The following is a 24,285-nucleotide window of genomic DNA, read 5'->3' as shown; positions in this document are numbered from 1 at the left end:
CATACAAAATTCTCATTCTGCATTAGTGTGTATGTGAGCCAACAAAATTGTTGGGTTATTTGGGTAACTTGTAGAAAAAGTTTTGGAAATTATTATTTTATTTACAATTACTAATTTTTTTAAAAAATTCAATTCTCTTTTATTTTAGTTTTCCTTTATTTTTATATATTTTTTTAAATGTATTTTTAACTATTATTGGTACCCAATAGTTGTATATATTTATAGGGTACATGTGATGTTTTGATACAAGCGTACAATGTGTAGTACTCAAATCAGGGTAATTGGGGTATCCATCACCTCAAACATTTACCATTGCTTTGAGTTAGGAACATTCCAATTCTACTCTTTTAGTTATTTTAAAGTATACCATAACTTAGTATTGTCACTCTTAGTATAGTCACTCTGTTGTGCTATCAAATATTGTTCATTCTATCTAACTATATTTTTATACCCATTAATCATCCCCACCTTATCTCCCTGTCCCCACTACCCTTCCCAGCCTCTAGTAACCATAATTCTAGTCTCTGTCTCCATGTGATCAATTGTTTTAATATTTAGCTCCTACATATGAGTGAAAACATGTAAAGTTTATCTTTCTGTGATTGGCTTATTTCACTTAACATAATGTTCTCAAGGTCCATCCATGTTGTTGCAAATGGCAAGATTTCACTCTATTTTATAGCTTTATAATAGTCCATTGTGTATATGTACCACAATTACTTTATCCATTCATCCATTGATGGACACTTAGGTTGATTCCAAATCTTGGCTATTGTGAATAGTGCTGCAATAAGCATGGGAGTGCAGATATCTTTTCACTATACTGATTTCCTTTCTTTTGTATATATACCTAGCAGTAGGATTTCTGGGTCATATGGTAGTTCTATTTTCAGTTTTTTGAGGAATCTCCATACTGTTTTCCATAGAGGTTGCACTAATTTACATTCCCACCAACAGTGTATAAGAGTTCCCCTTTCTCTACATCCTTGCCGGCATTTGTTATTTCCTGTTTTTTCATAAAAGCCTTTTTAACTGGGGTAAGATGATATCTCATTGTAGTTTTGACTTGCATTTCACTGATGACTAATGATGTTGAGCATTTTTCATATTCCCGTTTGTCATTTGTATGTCTTCTTGTAAGAAATGTCTATTCAGATCCTTTGCCCATTTTTTCAATCAGATTATTTGATTTTTTCCTATTGAGTTGTTAGATCTCCTTATATATTCTAGTTATTAATCTCATGTCAGATGGGTAGCTTGCAAATATTTTTCTCCCATTCTGTGGTTTGTCTCTTCACTTTGTTAATTGTTTCCTTTGCTGTGCAGAAGCTTTTAAAATCACTTGGAGACAGAGAGTAGAATTTGAGTCCTCTAGTTTTGTTCTTTTTGCTCAGATGGCTTTGACGCTTCTGGGTCTTTTGTGGTTCCATATAAATTTTAGGATTATTTTTTCTATTTCTGTGAGGAATGTCATTGGTATTTTGATGAGGATTGCATTGAATCTGTAGACTGCTTTGGGTAGTATGAACATTTTAATAATGTTGATTCTTCTAATCCATGAGCATGGAATATGTTTCAATTTTTCTTGTGTTGTCTTCAATTTCTTTCATCAATGTCAAGCAATTACTTATTTCAAAATAAATTTAACTTTTGAGGATTTTTTAGGTACAGGATTATATAATTCTTATTAATTTTCACATATTTAAAAATTATGATTCAATCAGCAGAAGTTTCCTCTAAGAAGTCTATTCTTGTGCATTATTTCTTGGGTACTGTCTTATGATCATGTCATATATGATCTTTTATATCTGGAGGATCACGGACAGATTCAGGAGGTCATCCAGCTGTCCTCATGTTGAAGATAAACCCTTTCTAAAAGTACACAGTGAAAGCACTGTTAACATTTTTGTGTTACGCTCTTTAATACAAACTAAAACAGTGCTTTAATACTTGTTTATATAATTGCACATCCAGATATTTCCCATTTATGCCAGAAGTTAGAATAATATGTTTTAGAAGAGGAAAATAAAATATTTAGTGTTAATTTTTTATTAACATATAAATATAAGATGTTATATTAATGAGGGAAAATGACGTATGAATTTCCAAAAGAGGTACCAGAGAGTGGAGTTATTTCTATAAATAAATGCCTCCTCTGAAATATAACAAATTGTACGGTGGAAGCACAGAGTTATTCATTGAGAACTTAGTTATTCATTGAGAACTGATTGGGAACTTAGAAAGTTAAATAATTATTTCTGAGCACTAAATGGTTTAATCTCAGATACTTCCTATTTATATCTTAGTCAAAATGATTATTCATTTTCTGTGTCTTTTCAATGTCCTAACAGAATTTATTTATGTGATAACTGCATTTAACCTGTCGTATACAATTACTCCCTGGAGATTTAAGTTGTCTTGCATGCCACCAAATACAACCTATGACTACTTCCTCTTGCCTGCCGAAGTCTCAAAGAACACTTCAAGTTTGAATGGATATTATGACACAGCTGTTGAAGCTAAATTTAATTCAAGTGGTACCTACTTTTCTGATTTATCCAAGACAACTTTCCACTGTTGCTTTTGGAGTGAACAAGATATTAATAAAAACTGCTCTGTACATGCAGACAACATTGAAGGAAAGACATTTGTTTCAACAGTAAATTTTTTAGTTTTTCAACAAACAGGTAAGGATTTTAATACTCTAAGTGTTAGCTGTTATTTTTTAATTGTATTGAACAAAGTGTTTTAATTCTCTGAAACCTGTGTAAAATAAATGTCATATGGCTGTGATTCTTAATGTATATTATCATTTTAATATTAGTAATAAAGTTAGGATTCGTCATGTGATCAAACTAATAAATAAGACCCAAATTATTTTATATCTCATAAAAATATAACAAGGGAACTCTTTTACTTTTCAGTACATCCCTTGTAGTCTTCTAGATTCACTTTGAAATAGAAAAAACATATCTTATTTTTGTTAAATAAAATATCAAATAACTAATAATACTATTGAATTAGTTAAATTTTAAAGTGTTTTGAATAATGATATTTGTTCAGGCAAGGGATCTCTGAAACAATGTAAATTTTAAATCAAGGGCTTTTTGTTGTCATTTTAAGTATTATGCATACTGAGTGGAGCTAGTGTAGTTAATAATTCTACATCTAGAAATGGAAACAACAAAATTATCTCTAAATCTTTTAGAAAAGCCAAATAGGGTGAAGTCAATTGACTTAGCCATATATCAAGACTTACAGTATGAAAATAAAGGCATATATGAGTGTAGTATTCTTATATAGGGTTAATCAGGATTTCTCAATTGATACTATTGACATTTTGGGCCAAATAATTCTTGGTTCTGAGAGGCTTTTCTGTGCTTTGTGGGATGTTTGGCAGCAGCCCTGGCCTCCACCCACCTGATGCCAGTAGCACTCCTTGCCCGGTTCTAATTAAGAAATATTTGCAGACATTGCCACGTGTCCTCTGCTATACAAACTTGTCCTTGCTTCAGCACCATTGAGTAGATGGAGGAAATACTCCAGTATGTTGAAATCTGTTTAGGAGTAAGTATAAAGCATAAATATACAATAAGATCACTTTTAAAACAAGTTAGTAGTTAACTCCCGGTGTCTCCAGTTCACTTCATAGCCATTAATTTTAAATTAAACACTTTTAGTGTAAGGAAACTTAGCCAATCTAGTGATTATTAAATATACTAAGAATGAACTTAAGAAGTTGGTCTTAGTGATAAGCCTTGAAGTGATAAAAGATGTTAGCACTTTTGTCAATTATGAAGCAAACTGATTATGATGCTGTGGATCGAAATTTTACACCATAAGTAAAGGCTAATAACTAGTTACTTTTAAGTGAGTTTAAGTTTTCGTAACTGAAATTACTAGGTTATGTAGTGGTCACTGAGGATTTAAATTTATTATTCTGCCAAGCAGGCTGTCTACTTCACAGGGCTCAACAGTATTGCAAAGTGCCTATTAGTTGAAAATCCTTATGGTTTGGGGAAATAGGTTAGTGTTGTCTTAAGTTAGTCATGATTTTCAATTGGTGCTATTCTTGCTTTCTAAATTACAAATCACCAATAGTTTGTCTTTAGCATTATCCCAGGTGAGTTTTTCAGTGTGCAGTGAAATACACTTTCATCTATTGTATTTGAGTCCTATAATATGACAATAACAAGAATTTAAGACTTGCATTATAGTTCAGATGTGAATCATTGTGCCTTTATTTGTTAAAGCAAACATATATATATATATCCCTCAAAATTTGCTTATAACTTGATATTTAATGTTCTTTTTTCTCTTGAAAAGTAAAAAAGAACTGAACTAGGTGAGTTTTGAGGTCTTTTGTCCTACTTAAGTGGTTTGGGATTAAAGAAAAGTTTGAGAAGCAATAACTGAATTTAATTCTCTTACTTTACGAAAAAAGAAAACCGAGGGCCAAAGGGACTAAATGGCTTGGCCAGACCCATACCACTTGTAAGAGCCTGTTCTTTTTCTCTCAGAATGGGCAATGGAAGTTATATCAGGACACTGGTAAATTTAATTTAGCTCTTCTCTCTCACTGAGTTGTTCAGAATATTTTTCAGATTTCATGTGGCTTTTTTTTTTAAATTCAGGTGCAAACTGGAACATACAGTGTTGGATGAAAGGGGACTTGAAATTATTCATCTGTTATATGGAACCATTATTTAAGAATCTTTTCAAGACTTATAATTTTAAAGTCCATCTTTTATATGTTCTGTAAGTACCAAATAAATTAATTTGAACATTGCTGCTACATAAATGTTTGTTTTAAAGAGCTTCCATAAGCAGAAGTGGATTATGAAACCTCTCCTATCTGTAAATTTCCTTTTATATCTATGTATATTTAGAGGAGGCAGTTTGTATTTCTTTATATAGCATTCTTCTCTATTAAATTTCCTTTTTTTTCTCTTTTTGTTGGTTCAGGGAGCAAGACATTGTAGATATGGATGGGTATATAGTCTGAAAGAAGTGTGAACCCAATTCAGGAGTCCTAGATATTTGGGAGGAAAAGGGAAAAAAACTTGTTTTGTATTTCTTTTTCAGGTGATTTTTTTCGTATTTGAGCTCTTCATAACTGTCACAATATAGGTGCCTAATATTTGTTTGTGTTAGGTAGAGAGCTAAGATGGTGTTTCAAAGAACCATACACTTATGTAATTGTAACAGCCATATATCATGCAGGTTTTCTAATAACTCCGGTGATAATAAGCACCATTTCTATGTGAATTTTAACTCTTTGAAATTCTTTCTCATTAGTTCTTTTATTTGATGTTTAAAGAGAAAGAGACTCATCTTCTTCAGTTCTCCAGTTATTGAGACCACACCGTTGAAGGGCAATGTGCTAGCACTGTTCATATAAAGATAAATAGAGACAAAGTGGAAGAGTGATTACCAGGGGCTGAGAGGAGGGAGAAATGGGGTGTTATTGTTTAATGGGTGCAGAGTTTCTCTTTGGGAAGATGGAATAAGTTCTGGAGTTGGGTGATTGTTGTATAACAATGTGAATGTACTTAATCACTGAACTGTACACTTAAAATGATTGAGATGGTAAGTTTTATCACAATATATATCACCATAAAAAATTAAAAAAAGAAAGAAACTTGAAGACATATATATTTAAAAAAAGATGAATAGTTAAGATCTTTGCCCTTGAGGTGCTCACAGGCTGACAGTTGGGACAGATAAGTACAGGATTTCAGTTTTAGTCGTTACTGACCGGTGTTTGGTAGGTGCATGATGTCATGGAAGCACATGATTGCTGTGGCGTTGTAGATAGGGAGTATCTAGTTCAGCATTGAGAGAGGAGAGGAGCAAAGCTTCCCTAAGGAAGCAGACAGCTGAGTTGGCTCTTTAGTGATGAATAAGAGCTAATAAGAAAATATGTGGGCAGTATAGTGTTGAGAATGAGGTCAGCATTACCTGGAAACTTGTTAAAAATTTAAATTCACTAGCTCCACCCCAGAACTAGTGAATCCAGAGTTCTGGGGGTAGGGCTCATTGATCCATGTTTTACCAAGCGCTTTATGTGATTCTGATGGAACTCAAGTTTGAAAAGTCTTGGTGTAGAGGTTAATGTCAGAGATTTTAGAGTCAGACTACCTGGCACTACCACTTACTGAATGTACACATATAACACTTATTGTGCTTCACAGTAGTTCTACCTCTGGAAATGAACTCAGTGGGAATAGTCACACAAATGCTTAAACAGTATTTGTTCAGTGAATATTGCCAAAATACTTCCTCAAAAATTTTTGCCAGCTTACCATCCAGGAATATCTTAATGAGCCAAAAACTATTAATAAAGAAGTAATATTATCTGAACATGGGGGAACTGAGTGGTCAGTGGTCAGATATAGCAGAAAGGTATAATAAGGTATGAAAAATATGTATAGATTGGGCAGTATGGAAGTCATGGGTCCTTGGCCAGACCTGGTTCAGGGGAGTGGCAGGGGAAGTTGCCAGAACAAAGGGAAAAATGGAAAGGGCCCTGAAGAGCTGACTCTGAGGAGGTTGGTACCAGTTCTTCAGGTACTTGATTGGGAGAACTTGCAGAGGTGGAGCTCATATATCCAAGGAGGGGATGCCAGATGGCTGGTGGAGAGAAGTCTCTGAGAAGGATACTATGGCTGGGTCTGAGAATGTGTAAATAACCTGTTTGGTTACTGGAACCAACTGCTGCTGCCCAGGTGAGGAACTTTTGCTGGAGTGACATTTTCAAGAATGGGAAGCAAAACAGGAAGAATCAAATCCCTTGTTCCTCTATTACTCTTTTAGTCTCCCTCTAGTCCTCCCATAGGTAGACTTTGGCAAGAATCTAGATAGCAGAGGAGAGCTAAGGTTTACAGAGTTCCAGCCCCAGCATGGCAAAAAGAGGATAGGAAGGCTTTGAAGCTGAGAGACAATAGCTTAATCACCATCATAATTCACGCCTTTGGCTACTTAACATCCACATACACCTTTCTAAATGTACTTGAATTTCCCTACAACTTCCTGCTTTCACCTTGTAATATGCAACTAAACTTTGAACAAGAGAATACATTCTTACCCTCCTCCCCAAATGGCCTGATGCTGTTACAATTGTCATTGTATCCATTTTGGGGCAACATTTACATTATTGCTCTCTAGGCAATATTATTTGTTCCTCACACTCATAGTCCTACCTAAATGAATTTTCTAGAAGCTAAATAAAAAATTATAAAGTTAACAACACCAAGAATTATTATATAAAATAATAAGGGGGAGGAACAGCTCAAGAGGAAATTAGTTCATGTATAGAAAAACACACACATGTGTACAAGCACACTGTGAGGAAGAAAATATGCATGGCTGACATTGTCCTTATTTTTGTATTGATTACCAGGCTGTGGTTAATATTTGTAACTTACACTAGACCACTGGGCTAATTCTTAAAGTTACCCATGGGAGTAGCCCAGATATGGTGCCACTGCTGTCACATCTGGACATTGGGTGTCCCTGTGGTCATCATTTCCACTTCTAATGCTAGACACTGGATACCAGCACTCTGATGAATCTAGAAGCCCCTGCTTCTTTATGCAATTCTCATGAGGGCCAATGTCCCTGATGGGAGTATCTATTAATTGTTGGTGAGAAGGTGCTCTTTCTGCCAGTGTTCCAGCCTTGCATAATGGCACATTCTCTAGTCAGATGCTGGGCAGCCAGACTAGACAAATGTCTATTGCAACAATGACAAAGCCATCAATCTCTGGAGGCCAGAGAAGCCTAGCTGAGGTTGGAAGGTGGAAGTGGAGGAGCAACAGGTAATGGATGTCCAAGGGTGGATAGGTAAAGGATGGGAAATCATGAACTTGTTTCTAGTCTGTAGAAAATGACCCAGCAGGGAGAGAGAAGGTCAAGGGATGATAGAAGGGGACCCATTGAAAATATGTTATAGAGAGTGAATAATTGAATAAGCAAATTCCATAAAAAGGGCACCATTGGAGGGTTGATCTTTAAGTGAAGGAGGCTCACCTCAGCTTCTGGGTATTGAGGGAAGAAAGGAAGCATTGTGGTGGATGAAGATATAGTTGAGGTTTGGGGCAGTTTCCTACTTTATGGAGCAAAGTAGGTTTTAGTTCAGAGAAAAGTATTCCTTCACAAAGTAGTACCTTCCTATGATGGGCTAAATGCTCGGATGGTGATTAAAAACTCTCATTTGGGTGCCTATTTTAGAGAATTTCAAATCTTATCCACAGGTTAAGGCAATATGCTCAGTTTTAAAGCTCTGTAGACATCTGTAAAGTTAAATTATTGTGTATAGACTATAGTTATGTCTTGTGGTCTTCATTTTCTGAAAAAGTGTGTAAGTATATGTAAACATATATATATGTGTGTGTATATATATATGCACACACATATATATACACATACACCCCCCATATATATATATATGTATATATATATATATATATATGAGCGTTATAAATTTGAATAGTAACTTAGCTACAGCTGAGAATTTTAGCTTTAGTTTAGTCAGTTGAACATTCATTGATCTATTCATCTAAATGGTAGAACCCAGAAAAATGAGAAAATTGTGATAAATTAGATTTTTAAACTTGCTTATAAGATGAATTTTACAGATTCATTTGGCCTGCTTTTATTTTGAACCCAGGTTTCTAAAAATAGTAGTACAGTAAAATCTGTCATAATTGCATGCAATTTCAGAAGCATTCTTTCATTTTTTTCTGCCACATTATACCTCTGTATGATTGGTTAATATGTTCATTATGCCAATTACCACATGCTATTTCTATTTTTGATTTCTATTTTTGTATGCCTCTCTAGGCAATATATCTCCAAACAATTTAAACAAGACTCTTCTGATCAGGAGGGAGATCTGGCCGGTATAACAAATGAGACCTCTATGGAAGAGAAAATCCATAATGTTCTTTTTTTGTAAAGACAAGGTCTTGCCATTGACCAGGCTGGTCTCAAACTCCTGGCTTCAAGCAATCCTCCCACCCCAGCCTCCCAAAGGGCTAGGATTGTAGGCATGAGCCACCTGCACTTGGCCAATAATGGTTTTTTAATAGAAAAGTTTTTTTTAAAAAATCAAACTCACCTTTTGTGGACATGAGAGAATTCACAAGAGAAATCTTTCAAATGTTTCTATGTATAAAAGTATATTTTTTTAGGAACTAAAACCTAGTGTGTATAAGGAATTTAATACCCTACAAATGTGTCCCTTAAAGGAAAGCATTGTTTGAGCTCAGATATTAATGTTTGTTGAGAATCTGAAGGACAGATACCCTAGAAATGTGCTATTTTGGAACTGCTGTAGACATTTTATCTTAGACTTAGAAAGGAAATCCTCTTTTTCCTTGATTAGGTGCCTACTGTGTGTACCAGGCACTGCACTGAGTGTGGGAAACAGTGTTCAACAACATAGCCTCAGCCCTTGCCCTCCTGGAGCTAACAGTCTGTGATAAAACAGAAAACATTACAGTATACCAAAGTTTGAAAATGCTATGATGTAATATATTATATATAGGGACTTGTGGAAACATATGCTAGGAATTTCTAGCCTAGCTTAAGAGGGGGCAGAGGAGAAAGAGCCAGAGAGAGTGGAGAGAATTTGCAAAGGCCAGAGTCACAGATAGTACATGTGAGGACTTCAGAGTGCTTGGGCTGGGAAGCTGGGCAATGAAGAGAAATCAGAGTGGAGGAAGAAGCAAGGGTCATGTTATGAAGAGCTCTTCAGGCCATTTTAGGGAGTTTGGATTTTTATAACTACTAACATTTTATTTACTTTGTCTCTTCACCGTTACTCCTGCCAGCATTCTTGGTGATTTCAAGATCAATGTGGATGCTCTTCAATTTCCTGAATGCTAGTTTCAATATCCTTGGTGTTTTTTGTTTTTTTTTTTTCCTAAGAGACAAAATCTTGCTCTGTCACCCTGGCTGGAGTGCAGTGGCATCACCATACCTCACTGCAAACTCCTGGGCTCCAGTGATCCTCTTGCCTCAGCCTCCCAAGTAGCTGGGACTATAGGTGTGCCCCACCGTGCTTGGCTGCTTTTTCTGTTTTTTGTTGAGACAGCATCTCACTCTTGCTCAAGCTGATCCTGAACTCCTAACCTCAAGAGATCATCCCATCTTGGCCTCCTAGAGTGCTACACTTACAGATGTGAACCATGGTGCCTGCCCATTCTTGTTTTTTGACTCCCACCTTAGCTTCCCCTTTGTCATAGTCATGCTCTAGACTTTGCCACCGTGGATAAGCATGATCTTTCTATAATCGCAACTTCAAGAATCCCACTCTGTGACCATCTCTCTCCTTACCCCTCATGTTAGTTTATTCCCTCTATCACCCAACTTGAGGAATAATTCTCCATGGTTCTTGGCTCCACTTTCTGGGTGCAAGGTTCTGGCCTGGGCAGCCCTGCCTTCTCCATGAAGGGAAGCATGAATCTGCAGCTCAGTAGTTTTTGCAGCCTGCTTTCTGTGAACACAATTTTGGGTGGTTCAGAGGCTTTTTTTCACTTTGTACTGTCTCTGTCTCTTTCAATCTTTATATTAGCAGTTTATATTAGCCCTATTTTGGCTAATAGGCTTGGTTCACAAAATCACTTTGCCCTCCAGTGAATCTTATTGGGGTTCATTGCATTAAATAAAAGCCCATAAATCTCTTTGCCATAAGCCCTTCTCTATTTTCTCTTCAATTTTTTTTCTCAGAAGCCATTTCTTAATTTTAACAGCATTTGCTATTTGGAGACTCTGGACACTTCAAAACTACCAAGTCCTCATTCCTTTTGTTTAACAGTTCTTTCGTCAATGTCAATCTGTCCTCTCATAGCAAGAAGAAATCAAGAGACAACTTCAACACTTACTTGGAAATCTCCTTAAATAGATCATTCATTTTAGTAGGCACATTCTGTGTTTTCCACATGACTACAGAATACAGTGTTGCTAAACTTTCTGCCACTACACAGGAAAGATCCCCTTTCCACCGGTTTCCAATAAATTGCTCCTCATTTCATTTTGTGCCATTATTGGCAGAGTCCTTGAAGTCCAGATTTGTATGAACAGTCTGTTTAAGGGAATTTAGGCTTTATTTACCAGACTTTTCCAAATCCTTCTAGCCTCTGTCACCTGGTTCCAAATCCACTTTTACATTTTTAGGTATTTGTTATGGCAGCACCCAATTTCCAGCTTCTAATATCTGCATTCGTGATCTATTGTCATGCAATAAATTACCCCAAAACTTAGTAGCTTAAAACAACAACCATTCATTATCTCAGAGCCTCCCAGTGTCAGGTGAGGCTTAGCTGAGGGCATCTGCCTCAGGGTCTCTCACAAAGGCTGCAGTGAAGGTGTCAGCCACCAGGACTGTAGTCATTTCAAGGTTCAACTTCAGGAGAACCTGCTTCTGAGCTCACTCCTTGGGCTTCCACGTTCCTCGTGGGATGTTCGACTGAGGGCCTCAGTTCCTCCTGGACGGTTGGCTGGAGACCTCTTTCAGTTCCTTGTCATGTGGCTCTCTCTATAAGGCAGCTGACAGCAATATAGCTGGCTTCCCGGAGAGTGAGCCAGAGAGACTCAATGACCTTGCTTTTTATTTTCACTGAGGAAATAGAAGCAGATGGAATTTCTTTGATGATTGCTTTTCTTGCCCATGTAATCTCCTTCTCCCCTTTTATTGTGATTGAATTCTCCATGCTCCAGTCCATGATGAACCCTTTCTGCTGTGTTCTGAGTCCCATCCCCTGTTGCCTACTCAGGGACTTTATTGTTGCCATCATCCCCTGTCTTTCCTGCACCATTGAGTTTCCCTCTCAGCTGATAGACACGATGCAATAACTCCCATTTAAAAACCAAATTTCCTTGATCACACATTTTCACCAAGTACCCCATCTCACTACTCCTTTTAAAGAAAACAAGGCTTTGAACTATATGAATATATTATCTCTTCAAAAATTAATATAAAAAGTCAATAAAAGAGACTCTGGATTTTTTTGTGTGTTTCAAAAAAAGAAAAAGAAGAAATAAAAGTGACTGTGGCCATGAGAGGAATAAAACAACTAGAAATAATTGTCATAAACAATTAGAAAACTGGATAAAATGTAGAAAATAACTATTTTTCAGACATCAGACGAAGAGATACAGAGCTGTGATTCCTGAGAGAAGGAAACAAAATGAATCTTACCATTACTTAGGCTTTCAGGACTCAGACAATTTCCAGAACATGGCACAGGGCTGAGAAACTCATACTGAGCCCAGAAATCTTGCTGAGTTAAGGAGACAAATGTAGGAGTTTAGAGTGTAAGAGGGCTCAAATTCATGAGGTAGAGTACTTGCAAGTAGGGACATACACAGAAATTTGAGTGGGGTCACTTTAACTCTTTGGCTGAATATCAATCTGGGCATGATATTGGGTAAGGAAAACTTCTAGAAAGAGAACAATTATCAGGAAACTGTAAGCTAAACAGTTCCCAGAAGTCATTTAGGGCCAGAATCCTTTCAGTTTCCACAAACCAGATTAGAGAGACCTTGTTGAATACCAATGACATTTAGTAGGAACCTTATAATAGCTACACTTTAAAAGTAGGGCCAAATTAGTCTTAGAGTCAAGGCTACTCTATACTATCCCTAAAATGCTTAAAAGAAGCCTTAAAAGATTCAGATCTCTGCCCAAGTAATGTAACTGACTGCCAGAACAAAATCCAACACTCTTCAAAACAATATAATACAAGACTCAGAAATGTGATATTCACAATGTCTGCCTTCCAATAAAAAATATATATGAAGAAATAGGAATAGGAAAATGTGACCCATAACCAAGAGAAAAAGAAAAATCAGTCAATAGAAACAGACCCAGAAGTGACAGAGATGATAGAATTGGCAGACAAGGAAAGCTATAATTAATATGTTCTACATGCTCAAGAATATAAAAGAAAACATGAATATAATGGAGAGAGAAATCTAAGATAAAAAAAAGAACCAAGTGCAATTTTTAGAGATGAAAAATGCATTATTTGTAAACTAAACACAGTGCTAAATATTAATTGGGACATTGAAGGAATAGTGTTATTCAATTTTTTTTTTTTTTTTTTTTTTTATTGAGACAGAGTGTCGCTTTGTTGCCCTGGCTAGAGTGAGTGCCGTGGCGTCAGGCTAGCTCACAGCAACCTCAAACTCCCGGGCTTAAGCAATCCTACTGCTTCAGCCTCCCGAGTAGCTGGGACTACAGGCATGTGCCACCATGCCTGGCTAATTTTTTCTATATATATTTTAGTTGGCCAGCTAATTTCTTTCTATTTTTTTTAGTAGAGACGGGGTCTCGCTCTTGCTCAGGCTGGTCTCGAACTCCTGACCTCGAGCGATCCACCCGCCTCGGCCTCCCAGAGTGCTAGGATTACAGGCGTGAGTCACCGCGCCCGGCCATGTTATTCAATTAAGAAAGATTTAGTGTGCGCAGGCCACAGTGTAAAGGCTCTGTGAAGCATGCACTTTCTGTTCTCCTTTCCTCATTCCTTGCTATCAGGATGGACTCATGGGTTCTTATTTTATTTTATGAGCCATAAGTTACTATCATTATGTATTTTATTACTCAAATTGTCCTATATTTGGTCAGTGAGAGTGCATTCAAGCTGTTTCCTGTGTCCTTTGATATGTCCTCATTTTTTTTTTTTTGTGAGGACTTTCTTGATTTCTACCACTATAAAATGTTTCAGGTTGATTCTGTGCTTTTCTTGATGTAATGGTTGAATCAGCCATTTTTCCAAGAAGCCATGGTTCCTTTTATTGGAGAATGGTATATATAAACCAGTGTCTGGAGATTAATTGCTCATTGTCACTGGGGTGTCATTGTTTCTAGCTCTCTCAGTGTACACAGCTAGTTATATGTACATCCACATACAATATGTAAAATCTGTATTTCTATTAATATATTTATCTGTATGTGCATATATTAAAAGTATGTGCTCATACTAATATGTCCGAGTCTAGTCCAAAACTACAGGGTTCTAGACTTTCTTTCTTTTTTTTTCTTTTTTTGTAACTCCCTTCTCCAGCAGTGAGAAACCTGGTTTCCCTTTCCTACAATATATTATTTATTTGCTCAGTCTTAGGATACATACAAGGTGGTTTTGGAATAGCTAACCCATACTACTGTGAAAATGAAAACAAACATACTAACTAGAGTACAGTGTTGTTTACACTCATTTTATCTTTACTAAGGCTAAAGTTTACATGGTCAAAATATTACGTTCCAAAGTTAATTGGGATGCATCTTCTTTCTCCTCCACCCCTCGTGGTTTTCTTATTAACTTGATAGGCATTAAGATTCATCTATCTCCATTTGCATTCCTCTTTTTTCTCCTCCTCTCATCCTTACTGATTTTCCATTTGTTTGATAATATCTTATATCTGAAAAGTACTTTGCATGTTACAAAATGCTTCTTAAACGTTCCTCCTTGACAAGATTTATCTGGGTCAATACTTCTCACCTGGATCTGGTTCGGTAGATCTGAGGAGGAGCTAGATTGCTTGCATTTATTAAAAACAGAATTCTTAGCCCCAAATCTGCTGTATTACTCATGGAGGGTCTAGGAATCTGTCTTTAACATGTGCTTCTGGTGATTCTTATGGTGAGACTAGTGTGGGAAACTACACTAGTCTTTAAATTATTTGGGATTGGGAAGGTAAATTTTTTTGGATAACATCTTCATAGATTACCAATCTGAGTTTTAAAATAAGTGATTTAACTAAATGATTTACAGAGGTAATACTAAATTTTTCAATTTCACTTCATTGGTTTACCAGTTTACATTACAATCAGGAACTAAGGTGGCACCCATTTGGTGTTATTCCTCTGATAATTTAGCATAAATTTTTGCTTAGAGAAGTTTTAATGTTATATTCATAGAGAAATTTTCTGGGAAGAAAAATGGAACCAAGGGTCAGAGTCAAGAATGTGTTTTCATAAATCATGTATGGCTACCAAAAACTGAATTTTAGTACTAAATAAACACTTATATGTCTAACTTCTGAGTAGAAAATTGCTGAAAGGGTAAAATTTGCAAAGAAGCCAAATTTAAAATTCATTTGCAAATGTTTGTATATACTATTTTCACTTTCAAGTAAAGTTTATTCACTCATAGAGGGATTAAATAAATAGTGGCACTGAACTTGTGTGTGTATGTGTGTATTGGCAAGGCATAAAATATTTTGTTGCATAGAAAATTTTCAAGAAGGCCGGGCGTGGTGGCTCATGCCTGTAATCCTAGCACTCTGAGGCCAAGGCAGGAGGATTGCTTGATCCCAGGAGTTTGAGCTTGCTGTGAACTAGGCTGATGACATGGCACTCTAGCCCAGTAGCCTGAGCAACAGAGTGAGACTCAGTCTCAAAAAAAAAAAAAAAAAAAAAGAAAGAAAGAAAGAAACCAGGAAATTTTCAAGAATTTTAGAAATTCTTAAGATTTGCTTATTTTCAAACAAGTATATCTCCTCTTATTTTTAAAATTTGATGATCCTTTTATCCTTAGGCTTTAAAATTACCAAATTTTTAAAAGTATCATTTGATGTCCATGAAGACTTAAAACTTCCTTTGGAAAATAAAAGTTCTTAAATTCTTATAACTGACTGGCATGTAAGAAGGCTGTTGGGTTCCAGGTCTCAAACAAACTTAGAAAACTTCCCCTCTTATAAATGCAAAAAAATATGATTTTTTTACTCAACGAAAAAATGACTTGAAATACTTGTATAATTCTCTAATATTCCCACTGATAGAAATATTAAATATTAACATGATTTAGATTATAATTATTTTTTAGTTGTGGCCATTGATGTCTTCATTAATCCCTATATAAAATGGCAACGGTATGAGTGAAATTTATCTGTGATAGTAAGACATGTTGGGCATTGTCTCTGAATCTGTTTATCTGTGAAGTAGATGCTATGAGTTCCTTCATAAGATGGTTTGAAAAATTCAGTTAGGTAATGTTCCTAAAGGTGTTTGATATAATTTGTAATAATGAAATTTGATGCTATTATTTTATGTGATTTTTCTATTTTTGTGTCCTTTGCCCATCCAGTACCCACAAGTAGGGAATACAAAATGTTTTTGGCCTATAGCTGGGGTGAGCAAATTTTTTCTTAGAGGGCCAGATAGTAAATATTTTGGGCTTTTCAGACCATACTGCCTCTGTCTCTATCACAACTATTCAACTCTGCCCTTGTAGGCAAAAGCAGCCATAGGTAATATGTAAATGAATTAGTGTGACTACATTTATGAGCACTGAAATTTGAATTTCATATAATTTCCATGTATTGTGAAACATCTTCTTTTTAAAAAAAAAACATTTGGAAATGTAAGAAACCATTCTTAGCTGTACAAAAGCTGAAGGAAGTCTGGATTTGGCCTGTGAGCTGTAGTTTGCTGATCCCTAGCTTAGAACATTTGGAAATTTGTTTTAGATTGATTCTGATAGTTTCATGGTGGGTTATCTATTGCAGTGATTTGGGAAAACATTTTTTAAAAAACCTATGAATTACTATAATATATACATATTTTATAGTATATATACTACATCATATATAGTCATTATGAAGGATATATATTCTTTATATGTGATTTTTGGTGTATATTAAAATTATAATAGTAATAAAAGTGAGATTAAAAAATAAGAAATACAACAGTGAAGTGATAGAAAAATCATAGTTAATTTAATTGGTAATCAGCCCTTTTCTACAAATATTCATTGTATTTAGAAAAAGATGGTATTGGCAAGGCCATCTAAAGTAAGATAATGTGATTCTAACTTTTCTTTTAGTCTTAAAAAAGAAAAATATGACTAGAATTTCGTATCCTTTAAAAAATATTAGTGGAGAATTATGTCCTATTTTATGTTCAGTTCTATTTTTGTCTTAAAATTAGGGAGTTCTTCAGTGAAAGCATAATACCTTGCAAGCATGGTGCTGTCATAAAATACTGCAATTTATTCAATTTATTCACATACTTTTTGTAAAAGCTTTTATTTTAATATTTGAAAAACACATAAAAGGTCAGGATTGATATTTTAAAAAATTGCATTTCATTTGCTTTGTTTAAAGATTTAGATAAGATTGAAAGTGCTAAGTCATTGCCTTCAATTCAAAACAACATTTTTTTGGCTGTATAGCATGTTAAAGTTTTCAAAAATATGTTTATGTAATTATTGTCTTTGATATTCACAACCTTGTAAAGATAAATGGTGCAGGCATTGTCTTGCTTTTACTGATTAAGGAAACTGTGGCTCACAAATATGAACTTTCTTGTTTATGATCTTATGGCCAAAAAGCAAGCAAAAGTACTTGATTTTAGACCTCAGTGTTAATTTAGTATGCGTTTTACAATAACATTAACCCTTTTACAGCTCCCAGTAGACAACTTTGTACATTAGAGCTCTATAAATGTTGCTTCCTGGTTGATTTTCTGAGTAATAAAGTAATAATAAATTCTGTCTTATGAAACTTGAAAATCTATCATAATTCAAAACATTTAGTACTGGTGGGTGTGCATAGAAAAATTAGGGTCCATTGTTTTCAGGTTGTGTTTATATTTGGATGCTCATGTATATCCTAGTTAGTACAGTTTCTAAATCAACACTTTCTCCACACTATTTTTTAAAATTATTATATTTATTAGTGACTGTTTTTCCTTCAGAAGGACTAGAAGAGTTTGAGGGCAACGATTACGCCTAAATATTAATACTAACTCCCTATCCCTAAGTTCTTTAAAAAGCACAGAGTTTGAATATGAGGCAGCAGACATTTGTGGACAGAATGGGGTGGCTCAGGTGAGATGGGGAGCAGGAGACACTCTCACCCCCCACTACTCCCACTCTACCGTTGTTTCACTTACACGGCTTAGACTCCCTAAGGGACCAGACAGATTAAAAAATTCTAACAAATAAGAAATATCAGCTTTCTGTGTCTTGGTTGCATGCTACTATTTTTTATGCCTTTTTAGGTAACCTTACTCAGCTAGTTATAATTATTTTTTAAGGTTAATCTAAATTTACAATAATAGGCAAAAAATTTTCCTAGATTTTCTTTTTTTATGTAATAGCTTTATTGAGATATAATTGATATATAATAAACTGTACATATTTAAAGTATAAATTTGGTAAATTTTGATATATGAAATCACACATAAAACCATCCCTGTAATAAAGAAAATGAATATATCATCCATCACAAAATTTCTTCCTGCTCCTTTGTAATCCCACCGTCTTGCTCCTACCTGTGCCACTCCCATCCCACTCTGTCTCCAGGGAATGATTGATGTCTGTCACCAGAGATTACTTTGCATTGTCTAGAATTCATATGAGTGCAATCATAGTACTTTGTCATGCTTTCTCATGGCATGATTATCTTGAGATTCCTTAATGTTGTATATATTAGTATTTCATTCCTGGTCACAAAAAAATTTCCTCGGCTGGGTGTGGTTGTTTACACCTGTAATCCTAGCACTCTGGGAGGCCCAGGCCGGAGGATCACTTGAAGTCAGGAGTTTGAGAACAGCCTCAGCAAGAGCGAGATCCCCGTCTCTACTAAAAATAGAAAAAAATTAGCCATACAATTAAAAATAGAAAAAATTAGCTGGGTGTAGTGGTGCACACCTGTAGTCTCAGCTACTTGGGAGGCTGAGGCGGGAGAATTGCTTGAGCCCAAGAGTTTGAGGTTGCTGTGAGCTAGGCTGACACCACTGCACTCTAGCTCGGGCAACAGAGCGAGACTGTGTCTCAAAAAAAAAAAATTTTTTTTCTCCATGTTTTCCTTTAGAAGTTTCATAGCTTTAGGTTTTACATTTAGGTTTATGATCCATTTGGAATTAATTTTTGAATCTGATGTGAGGTATGGATTGAAGTTCTGTTATTTTTTTTGCATGTAGATATCCCCTGTTCCAGCACAATTTATTGGAAGGATTATCCTTTCTCCACAGAATTGCTTTTGTACCTTTGTAAAAAATCAGTTGTCCATATATATGTTAGTTTATTTCTGGACTCTGTTCTGTTTCTCTAATCTGTTTTTCTATTACTAATACCTCATTGACCTGATTATTGTAACTTTATGATAAGTTTTGAAGTCAGGTATTGCTATTCTTCAAAACACATTCTTCATTTTCAAAGTTGTTTTGACTATTCTAGATCCTTTGCAATTCCATATGAATTTATATATTCATCTTGTCAATTTGTATAAAATTGCCTGCTGGGATTTTGAGTGACACTGCACTGAATCTACAGATAAATTTAAGGAGAGTTGACATATTAACAATATTGAGTCTTTTGACCCATGAGCACAGTTTAATCCTCATTTTAGTTAGGTCTTCTTAATAATTTTTGTCAATAATGCTTTGTAGTTTTCAGTGTACAGATCCTAAATGTCTTTTGTCAACTATATCCCTAAAGTATTTCTACTTTTGATGTTATTATAAATGATACTTTAAAATAATTTCTATTTCATCAGTTGTCAAATATAAATTTAATGGCATAAAATTGTTCATAATATTCCCTTATTATCCTTTCAATATCTGTAAAATATTCAGTAATATCACCTCCCTCATTTTTTATATTATTAATTTGTGACTTTTATAGTTTTTCCTGGCTAAAGATTCATTAGTTTTATTGATATTTTTAATCAGCTTTTGGTTTTCTTGATCTTTGTTTATTATTTTTCTGTTTTCTTTTCATTATATTCTGATCTATATTTATTTATTTCCTATCTTTGTTTACTTTGGCCTAATTTGCTGTTTTTTCCCTCTAGTTTGTTGAGATGGAAGCTGAGGTTGTTGATTTGAGACCTTTCTTTTTTTTCTCATATAGGCATTTAGTTCTGATATTTAGTGTTTTACAGATTTCCCTGGAATTATTGCTTTAAACAGCATCCTATGATTTTTTATATGTTACGTTTGCACTTTCATTTATTTAAAAATCCTTCTAATATCTTTTGATTTCTTTTTGACCTGTGAGCTATTTATAAGAGTATTACTAACTTTCCAACTATTTAGTGCCTTTCCAGACATCTTTCTGTTATTGATTTCTGTTATTAATTCTATTTTTATGTGACTTGAATTCTTTTAAATTTATTGAGACTTGTTTTATGGCCCAGAATATGGTCTGCCTTAATAAATATTACATGTGCTCTTGAAAAGAATGTGTATTATGCTACTGTTGGATGGAGTGTTCTTGAAACGTCTATTAGGTCAAGTTGGTTGATAGCATTGTTTAAGTCTTTGTCCTTACTAAACACTGTCTACTTGTTATGTCAATTTTTGGGAGAAAGGAAATGAAGTCTGCATCAATAATTGTGCATTAGTCTATTTGTCTATGAGGCTCTATCAGTCTTTGGCTTCATGTATTTTGAAACTCGTGTTATTAGGTGCAAAAATATTTTGGATTGTTATATCCTATTGGTGAATTGACTCATGTTTCATTATGAAATGACCTTTTTTTTTTTATCCCTGGTAATAGTAGTTGTTTTGAAATCTACTTTATCTTATATTAATATAGCCATTCCAATTTTCTTTTGACTAATCTTATGATGGTATATCTTTTTTATTTGTTCATTTTCTTTTACCTATTTGTGTTTTATAGTTAAAATTGGTTTCTTGTAGACAGTTTATAATTGGGTCTTGCTTTTTTTATCTAATCTGATAATCTTTGCTTTTTAAATGGTATGTTTAGGTCATTTGCATTTATTGTGATTATTGATATGTTTAGGTTTAAATCTATCTTTTTATTTCTTTTCTCATTTCGTTTGTTTTTTGTTACTCTTTTCCTCTTTTTATCCCTTCTTTTGGATTGAGTATTTTTAAGATTACATTTAATGTCCTTTGCTGCTTATTAGGTAAATATTTTTGTTTTATTATTTCAGTGGTTCCTTTAGGATTTATAATATGTGTCTTTAACTTATCATAGGCCAATGATATTATACCTCTAAGTGCTATAATACCACTTCACATATGGTGTAAGAACATTACAAATGTCTCCCCTCCCAAGCTTGTTACTAATGTCAGACATTATAATTCTATCAGTGTTATAAACCCCACACTACCTGGGTATTGTTTGTGCTTTAAATAGTCAATAAATATGTATCCTTTTAGTTAAATTTCATTTCTTTATGTGAAACCAGATTGTTATTGCCTGAAGGACTTCTTTTAGTACTTTTTATAGTGCAGGTCTGTTGGTGATGAATTCTTTTTTTTGGTATGCCCAAAAAAAGCCTTTATTTCGTCTTTATTTTGAAAGATGTTTTTGCTAGGTGTAGGATTTTAGGATTGCAGTTTTTATGTCCTTTTAATACTTTACTATCTTCTTATGTTATTTCTGATGATTAACCTGCTGTAATCTTTATCTTTGTTTTTCTAATATAAAGTATCTTTTTTTTTCAGATATCTTTTTAGCTGAGTATACAGAATAGTTTACCTCAATTTGTATTTAGTATTCTTCTTTAAAACCTATCCAGTGCTTTCACATCTATATTAATATTTAGTTCTTATTTTTTAAATATAGGCCTGAAGTGTTAGAAGACTCACCTCTGGTCCCCCAGAAAGGCAGTTTTCAGATTGTTCAGTGCAACTGCAGTGTTCATGAATGTTGTGAATGTCTTGTGCCTGTGCCAACAACCAAACTCAACAACACTCTTCTTATGTATTTGAAAATCACATCTGGTGGAATAATTTTTCAGTCACCTCTAATGTCAGTTCATCCCATAAATGTCGGTAAGTTGTGCATTAAAATAATAACAGACCTCAACACCAGCCATACAAACAGGTTAAAAATTACTAACAAAAATTTTTACTAGCTCATTTCACTGTGACCAATGCTGTAATAATAGTAAATATAATACTGGGGGGTATAAAGAGCAGTCTAGAATGATTTAGCAGTAATATCTATCTCTGCAATTGTCACTTAAATTTTTTTTTGAAAACAGTTTGGTTTCTTTAAATCCTGAATCTGTCTGATGGATATGTATTGTTTGGTTATGACTTTTTTGCATCTCAGATACCTAACTTTGAAAATAATTCGAAGCATGTTTCTTACCTGAATTTATTCCTTCAATAAGTATTTCTTAGAGGTTCATGTGTGTCAGGGACTGTTCTAGGAGCAGGAGAAACAGTGGGGAATGAGGCAAAGTTCCTACCTCATAGAGCAGGAACAAACAATAGTGGGCAGAGACAAATGATAAAAAAAAATAAACAAATAAGTAATTTACTGTATAAACCTGATTATAAGGAAACCTCAAATAATAGACAATGCCCCATTTTTTGGTGCAAAGATCCCCCAAATCTCTTTTGATCAACTTAAATATACAATTAATTATAAATGTGAATAGTATAGACAAATGTTAACTTAAAGTATTTAATTTATTAATTTAGTTTTGTATGCATATGTTAAATTATAATTTAGCAGTGTTACTATTTTCCACTGATATTTCCTGAAATAATTATATGCAAACTCTTCACATCCATTTTTGCATCATTGATTTTGGTGGCACTAGAGCCACTTTTTCAAGTATCTGACACAATTTTCCATACACCTCCATTTCTTTCTAACCTACTTGAGAAATAGCACTTTTTGAATCTGTGTATGACATCATAGTTTAGAACTTTCAAATAATTTTTCATCTAAGGATATATTTGTGATCTCTACAACATAATTATAATGGCATCCAAGCAGTTCAATCATGAAGTTATAACACATGAAAAAAATTATAATATCTTTATTAAATATCTTCTCTTTTCAAAACGAATTCTACCTGGTGATTTTTAGTGGCATTTAGAACGAGCACTGAATTCTATTGTTTTTCAAAATGAAGTAGTTAAAGGAAAGTGCTGTGATAGAATTTATAAACTTGAAAAACCTTCTTAATTTTGTCTTTATACAGAGATAATTTTGGGAAAAAAATCTTTCCTTGTATTGAATAAAAATAATAATATCCAAAATTGTAAGTTCCATGAATGAAATAAAACAGGTGGTATGATGGAGCGTCAGGAGTGGGGGCTGTGATTTCCGCTCTGTAACTCAAAGAAGACCTCTTTCAGGGCATAGCATTTGAGCTGAATGAAGAAGAGATATCCATGCAAAAATCCAGAACAAAAGGTGCGCCACGCAGAAAGAACAGCATTCACAAAATCTGTGAGATGCAATGAACTTGGTAGTTTGAGAAACAAAAGAGAAAGCCCTTGTGCTACGAGTAAATGAAGTATGAGAATATTAGGAGATGAGGTCAGAGTTATTTGGGTCCAGAGTATATCAGAGGCCAGGGTTGCAGAGTTTGGCTTTTATTCTGTTAATAATTGCAACAGAAACTTTTGATGCAGGGAAGTGATATGATCAGATGTGTGTGTGTGTGTGTGTGTTTAAAATTTACCCTGCATTGTGGAGAATGAAATTGATAGGGAAGGGAGTGAAGGACAGTTGGAGGAGTGAAAGGAGCAGCCCAGATAGGAGGCTATTGGTATAGTTCAGTTGGTTTAGGGTTGTATTGATGGAGAAGTAAAAAATTGATTAGATTTAGATCTTTTTGGGAGATGGTGCTAACTGGACTATAGCAGATTGAGTTTTAGGGTGTGAAGGACAGAGAAGAATCAAGGATAACCCTTAGAGTTGGACCTGAGCATCTGGGTGAATGGTAATACCAGTTACTGAGGTAGCGTAACTCAGGGAGGATAGGTGTGTGTGCAGAAATCAAGATCTCTACTTTGGACACATAGTATTTGAGATGCCTATTAGAAACCCAAGAGATGTTTAGTAGGCAGTTGGACAAATGAGTCTAAAGAGGTAAATATTTGGGAGTTGTTAGCATATAGAGGCTTGTGGGATTGTATGAGATCACCCATTAGAGTTCAGGAAGAGAAAGACTGAAAGGTGAACGGTAAGAATGAATGAGTACAAGAGGGTATTGTCCTAGAAGCCAAGTGAAAAAAGTATTCCAAGAAGGAGGGAATGAACAGCTGTGAGGAATGCTGCTGAGAGGCAGAGTGAGATGAATTGGAAGTTGACACTGGATTTGGTAAAGGTTAGTGACCTTAATACGAGCAGTTTCAGTGGGCTGCTGAGGAGGAAGATCTGACCAGGGTAGGTTGGTTAGGAAATGGGATGCGATGAGGCGAGTGAGTAATGCCCACCCTTCTGAGGAACGTTGCTCTGAACGAAGCAGGTAGGCAGGGGTATACCTGGGACTGGGCATATAGGGGGTCCAGGGTGTATTCTTAGATTTCTAATATTAATGCATATTAGT

General features: G+C 34.8%; 1 protein-coding gene across 3 annotated transcripts in view; it reads left to right on the top strand.

The window, feature by feature from the left end:
- Positions 1-24,285, top strand: part of LEPR (leptin receptor) — a 96,601-nt gene that overhangs the window by 26,726 nt on the left and 45,590 nt on the right. For all 3 annotated transcript variants that reach the window (XM_045547820.1, XM_045547818.1, XM_045547819.1), the window contains exons 3-5: positions 2,352-2,687; positions 4,635-4,758; positions 21,555-21,763. In XM_045547820.1, the coding sequence (XP_045403776.1) occupies positions 2,352-2,687; positions 4,635-4,758; positions 21,555-21,763 (669 nt within the window). The remainder of the gene's footprint in view (positions 1-2,351; positions 2,688-4,634; positions 4,759-21,554; positions 21,764-24,285) is intronic.

Source organism: Lemur catta, chromosome 3, assembly GCF_020740605.2.
Source record: "Lemur catta isolate mLemCat1 chromosome 3, mLemCat1.pri, whole genome shotgun sequence".
Taxonomy (NCBI): domain Eukaryota; kingdom Metazoa; phylum Chordata; class Mammalia; order Primates; family Lemuridae; genus Lemur; species Lemur catta.
The sequence above is the reverse complement of the archived record's forward strand: the minus strand, read 5'-3'. Positions and strand labels throughout refer to the sequence as shown.